Source organism: Vespa crabro, chromosome 18 (genome assembly GCF_910589235.1).
Source record: "Vespa crabro chromosome 18, iyVesCrab1.2, whole genome shotgun sequence".
Taxonomy (NCBI): domain Eukaryota; kingdom Metazoa; phylum Arthropoda; class Insecta; order Hymenoptera; family Vespidae; genus Vespa; species Vespa crabro.
In genome coordinates this window covers 1,531,935-1,537,933 of record NC_060972.1, presented here as the reverse complement: position 1 = coordinate 1,537,933, position 5,999 = coordinate 1,531,935, and the positions used below count along the sequence as shown (strand labels likewise).

The 5,999-nt window shown below is 33.1% G+C and overlaps 1 protein-coding gene across 3 annotated transcripts in view; it reads left to right on the top strand.

Moving 5' to 3' along the window:
- Positions 1-354: 354 nt before the first annotated feature.
- The window catches only part of LOC124430468 (hemicentin-1-like), a 125,772-nt gene continuing 120,127 nt past the window's right edge, over positions 355-5,999 (top strand). Inside the window, exons 1-2 of one of the 3 annotated variants that reach the window (XM_046977060.1) lie at positions 355-1,009; positions 2,227-2,820. In XM_046977060.1, the coding sequence (XP_046833016.1) occupies positions 2,751-2,820 (70 nt within the window). In that variant the 5' untranslated portion in view covers positions 355-1,009; positions 2,227-2,750. Of the gene's footprint in view, positions 1,010-1,552; positions 2,821-5,999 lie in introns of those variants that run through there. The other 2 variants (XM_046977062.1, XM_046977059.1) reach the window with 2 other exon arrangements.

Sequence of the window (5,999 nt, the reverse complement as noted above, 5' to 3'; positions counted from 1 at the left end):
AGGGATAGAGATAAAGAACTTTGCTTTCTATATACTTTTAATTTTAGAAGGAGACCGAACATGGTATTACGAGCGTTTAACACGAACAATTTCTCTTCCTTTGTGTTTTAGAGAGAAGAGAGGGGAAGACAGAGAGAGAAAGAGAGAGAGAGAGAGAGAAGAAGAAGAAAGAAAGGGGTAAAGAGGAAAGAGGAAGAAGAAGAAGACGAGGAAGACGAAGGTAGAAGAAATAAATTGAAACAGAAAAAGGAAGAAAAGAAAGGAGAAAAAAGTCGTGCACGAGAAAGAGAGAGAGAGAGAGAGAGAGAGAGAGAGAGAGAGAGAGAGAGAAAGAGAGAGAGAGAGAGGAAAAAGAAAAAGAAAAGTAAAAATAAAAAGGGAAAGGATAGAAAAAGTAAAAAGTAAATAAATAAAGAGAAGAAAGAAAGAAAAAGGTAGAAAGAAAAAATAGAAGAAGAAGAAGAAGAAGAAGAAGAAGAATTTAGTGTGATCTTTCATGGGAAATAATATGGGTGTTAAAAGAGTGAAAGAAAGATAGAGAAAAGGATAAAGAGATACATCAAAAAGGAAGTAAAAGGAAGGGAAAAGAGACGAGCGTAAGGGTCGCGTGCGTGCGTGCGTGCAAGCGTGCAACGTGAGCACGCGTGTATACGTATGCGTATGCGTATGCTTGCGTGCGTGTGTGTGCGTGTGTGTATGTGTGTATGGTGTACGTGTCGCCCGTGATCGAAAGTACGAACAACAGAATTGAATGAGCAAGCTTATCGTCGCGATGAAAAAGACTTTGTGAAAAGGGAGTTTTCAAGGTAACACCGAAGGGATTATCTGGCATCGATTAATGTATACCACGATCCGTGCTTAATGGAGCGAGGCCAAGCTGAGTGCTGTGTACGAGGAGGATGACGAGAGGTTGCTGGAGGACGAAAACGACGAAGACGACGAAGACGACGACGACGACGACGAAGAAGAAGACGCTGAGGACAACGAGAATTACTAGAAGAAGGAAGAGGTGCTAAATCGAGTTTTGAAAAGCTCAGCTTTTTCGTGCTTTCGACGATTGAATGAGAGGACACAGCAGCTGTACCAACAGAGATATTCTCATCTCGTGTGACCCGTGTCCCTTTATCCGATCTCTGTCTCTCTTACTCTCTCCCTATCTCTCTCTCTCTTATTCTCTCTTTCTCTCTCTCTCTCTCTCTTACTCTCCTCCTTCCTCTCCTTCTCTCTCTCTCTCTCTCTCTCTCTCTCTCTCTCTCTCTCCATCTCTGGGTGTCTCTCGTACACGTATACATAGATACGTATAAACGTTCTCATGCAATTCCAAGGACCCTCATACGGGTAATTTGGCAAACGTATCGATCCTAGCCCTGCTAAACGGAGGTGCTAATTTATAACGTCGCACACGAGACCAGGAGAATGGATGTCTACGTGCGTGCTCTCGTTTAAATCCCATTTCGAACAAGAACGAGAGCACAAGCGCACGCGCGTGAGAGAGAGAGGGATATATATATATATATATATATATATATATATATATATATAGTAGTAGTAGATTCGGATTGCAGGATTTTTCCAAGATTTTCAACACGTTCGTTCGGACACGTGCCGAAAGGGAAGAAGCGTGCGCACGACGATGCGGCTATTACTCGCGTGCTGCTCGTGAATAGCGATCGTTTGTGCGCGTGCGATCTTCTCTCTCTCTCTCTCTCTAATTCTCTCTTTTTTCCTCTCTCTTCTTCTCCCATGTATGCGTGCTCGCGTGTGTCTGTGTGAGTGTGGAACCGTGTCAGTGTGAGAAAAAGAGAGAGAGAAAGTATCTGTGAGAAAGAGTGATAAAGAGAGAGTATCTGTCTTTTCCTTTTTCCTCCTTCTATTTCCCCCTTTTCTCTTTCTCTCTTTCTCTCTCTCTCTCTCTCTCGCTCTCTCTTTCTCCCTCTCTCTCTTTCTCTCTCTCTCTCTCTCTCTCTCTCTCTCACTCTCTCTCTCTCTCTGGTTTATTTGTACGTGCGTGTTCTTGTGTGTTTTATTTGCCTCGAGTGGGAAAGTCGTTAAAGAAAATTTGAGAGAGAAAAAGAACGATTGAGTGAGAACGAGAAGTAGAGGGAAAAGTAAAGAGAGAAAGAGAGAAAGAGAGAGAGAGAGAGAGAGAGAGAGAGAGAGAGAGATAGAGAGAGACTTTTTCCGAGACGCGGAATATCGCACGTAATATCGCGAAAACGACGACAGCCAAGGAGAAGGTACGAACACGGGAAAGGAGATAAGCGTTAAACGGCCGAGAAGAAGGAGGAGAAGGTGGAGAAGGAAGGAAGGAGGAGGAAGAGGTGGAGGAGGAGGAGGAGAAATAGAAGAGAAGGAGTGTTGTACGAGCGTGTCATACTACGTGTCGTATCTGTGCAACCTGTGTTGTATGTGACAGTGTTATTATTTACAAAGTACGCGTCCGTGACGTCGCGAGTGACTGACAATAAACGCGTCGAACGTAAAGGAAGACGGCGATTTTCTTCAAGCTACGCGACCTGACAAGGTACTTCTCGCACAACCTACGTCGCCCCCGTAACCTTGTGTAATAATACGTCCCTCTTCCCTCCTGTCCTTCCACCTAATACTACAATCATCGTTTCTACCGAATCCTTATATCCTTTTATCCTATCTCTTGTTTCTTACACTCTTAGAGAGGAGGAAACTCGCTTATATATCTCCGCGTGGAGATTTTCACGGGGGAAGAAGGAACTAGGAGTGACACGGCGAGGATGGAGGACCGCCGTGGAAAGTGGCTCTACGCCGTTTTGCATCTTTTGACGTTTCTCTACAGGCACGCCGGTGAGTTCATTTTTATTTTTTCTTCTTCTTCTTTTCTTTTCTCTCTCTCTCTCTCTCTCTCTCTCTCTTTCTTTTTCTTCTTCTACTTTTACTACTTTTTTGTTTATTATATATATATATATATACTGTGTGTGTATGTATGTGTGTATGCGTGTATACATGATGTACATAAACCATGGAACGAAACTTATACTATAAGTATTACTAAGATCAAATGGATGAAAAAAGTTTCTATAAACTTATGGCTGAAAATGATTTATTGATTTTTTTTTTTTTTTTAAATATATGCTTTTAAAGATATTTATGATTTATTGTAATAGTTATAAGAAATGTTGGAAAATTCTTCATTCTGCAAAAAAGCAGGCTTCCATTCGTCGAATTAATAATTGTCGCATTCAAATATTTAATATATTCCAATTATATTGAAAATAATGGTAAATGCATTTTGAATACATTCTCAAGATTCATGTTATGTTTCTATCGATTTTTAAAAAACCATGTCTTTTGCGTGACCTCGATAAATAAAAAGTCTAGAGATATTATGTCTGGTGATCTAAGTGACCAATCGACTGTTGGCCGATCATTAATTCGACGAATGGAAATAAATCATATATTTTTTTTAAAAGTATATATCTTTTCAATGAAATATTTTTGGACATAAGTTTATATGAACTTTTTTCATCCATTTGATCTCAGTAATACGTAACATTGGATTTATGCCTTTTGGACACCCTGTATATATATATATAAATATATATTTATCGTATCCTTAAAACGCTTCTTCGTCGTTCGGCGCGTCATGACTTATATTCGTTATATTTTGGAAAATCATTATCAAGAAAATATTGACTCATTAAACAAAATGAAATAACGAATTTTAATTTTCGCTGCGATAATTTCGTTTATCTTGCGATAAGTGTTAGGAGTAAAATAAATAAATAACTATTATTGATATAATATGATAATAATCGAATAAATATAGATGATAATTGCTAAGTAATAACAATTAATATAATATATTAATTATCGTATTAAATAAATAATGATAATAATGATATATAATAATGATAATAAATATAGTAATGATGATGTTGAAATGAATCATTTGTTTTTTACTTTAAAATTAAGAATAAAAGATATAATTTTTTAAATCTAATTTGTTAAAAATCATCGATAACAATTTTCTCTTCGTTCGTATCATCGTATTAAACTTATTTCTATTGTTTTAAATAATCAAGATTAATAAGTTAGCTAATGATAACTTAATATTATATCTTCGAATTATTAATCAAAGTATTAACTTTTGTTATAATTAGTTTGAATCTTATTCTCGCAAGAAAAGAAAAAAAAAAATCTTGCAAATTCGTAAAGTTTGCGTAAAGTAGGACATTATTAAATTATTGATTTAAAATGTTATTTCCCTACGAAGTTAAGTTAAGTATTTTTATAAAGTAAAATTTATAAAGTAAATTACATTAATTTAACATTAATTTATAATGTAAATTATTACATTAAGTAATTACAGTTAGGAATTAAATTAAACGTTAAGAATTAAATTCACGATAAATTAAATTTTCCAATCGAAAACGAATGACATTTATAAAGGCAATTGCATTTTTTCATCGAAAATTGATAATAAAAAAAAAAACAAACAAAAACAAAAAAGAAAAAAAAAAGAAAAAAGTAAATCGTTTCCGTAAGATTTTAATTAATGACGTATCATCATTTGACATTGATTTATAATGCAAGTTATTGCAGATTAAATATTAAAAGATATTCCATTCGAATGAAATATTTTCGGCTAATAGCAGAGGACATATTTGACAACGTAAAACAAAAAAAAAAATTTCCGATCGTTTAATATACGAAAACAAAAGAAAAAAAAAAACTATTTGAAAAAGAAAAAGAAAAAGAAAAGAAGGACGAAGAAGAAAATAATAAAAAAAAAAAAAAAAAAAAAAAAAAAAAGAAAAAAGAAAGAAATGTTTCTCAATGCATCTTAAAAATGTATATAAGATAAATACCGTAGGAGTCTCGTCTTATTCTTCGAGAATCGGAGATAGAAATTAAAGAACGTTGAGGATGTTAAATCGTGGAAGGTATTTTCATTTCATATTTTCACGCAATTCTTCTACGTAAAATTACACTCACACAGAAATAATCGCATAATATTCACTGGAATTTTTCACTCTCACAGAGGTATACAACTTCCCCGACGTTCGCATTTATTTCTATAAATTGAAAAGCATTTTATATCCTATCCGGTAGGATTTTATTATATTCTTCTATATATTAATAATCCTTTGCTTAATTTTCTCTTACATATTCATCATTTTTCGTTCTTCCTTTCCTTTACTTTGCTTTTCCTTTCTTTTCTTTTCGAGAAAAAAGAGCAATGGCAAATTAAAATATTTATCCTCTTGGAATAAGATTAAACGATTTTTCAATAAATATTGATTTTAATAGTTATATTCAATATCATTCGAATGAAAAGAAAAATTAATAATTTTAACAATTGAATACATCATGATAATCAACAATGGCTAACGATTGAAATATTACTACAAATTAGTAATTCAATATTCCCGTTGCTATAAGATAAAATGATTTATAAAAATTATTAAAATCAAATGAATTATAATATATTTGAAATAATAATATTAATATACGAAAAATTTTCAATACTTTTAATCCTTTAATACGCACATACGCATACACATTATTATTACCATTTATTTAATATGCTCACATATTATTACCATTCATTTTCTTTTTCTTTTTTCTTTTCTTGTTTTTCTTTTTTTAGAAACTTCCAATAAAAAATTATACCACATTTAAGTACTTTAATTAAACGTTAAAACAGGAAGTAAGAAAAGTAAAATAATAGAAAAATTATAATATTCATTTTCGTTTTTTTTTTCTCCCATGAAATTTAATGAAAAAATTAAATTATTACAGACACGTTTATATATTTCTAATGACAATAAAATTCCATTTAATCGATTCGAATAACATTTGAACAGTATAAATCGTATAAGACAACATTCAATCAGAAGAAGAATGTTATATAAAATTAATTCGATGTGTTAAATGTTTTAAACTGTTCAATGACGCGTTATTCGTTTTATCAAATGACGTGTTAACAATTTGAAAAATAACGAGTCATTTTGTTTTTCCAT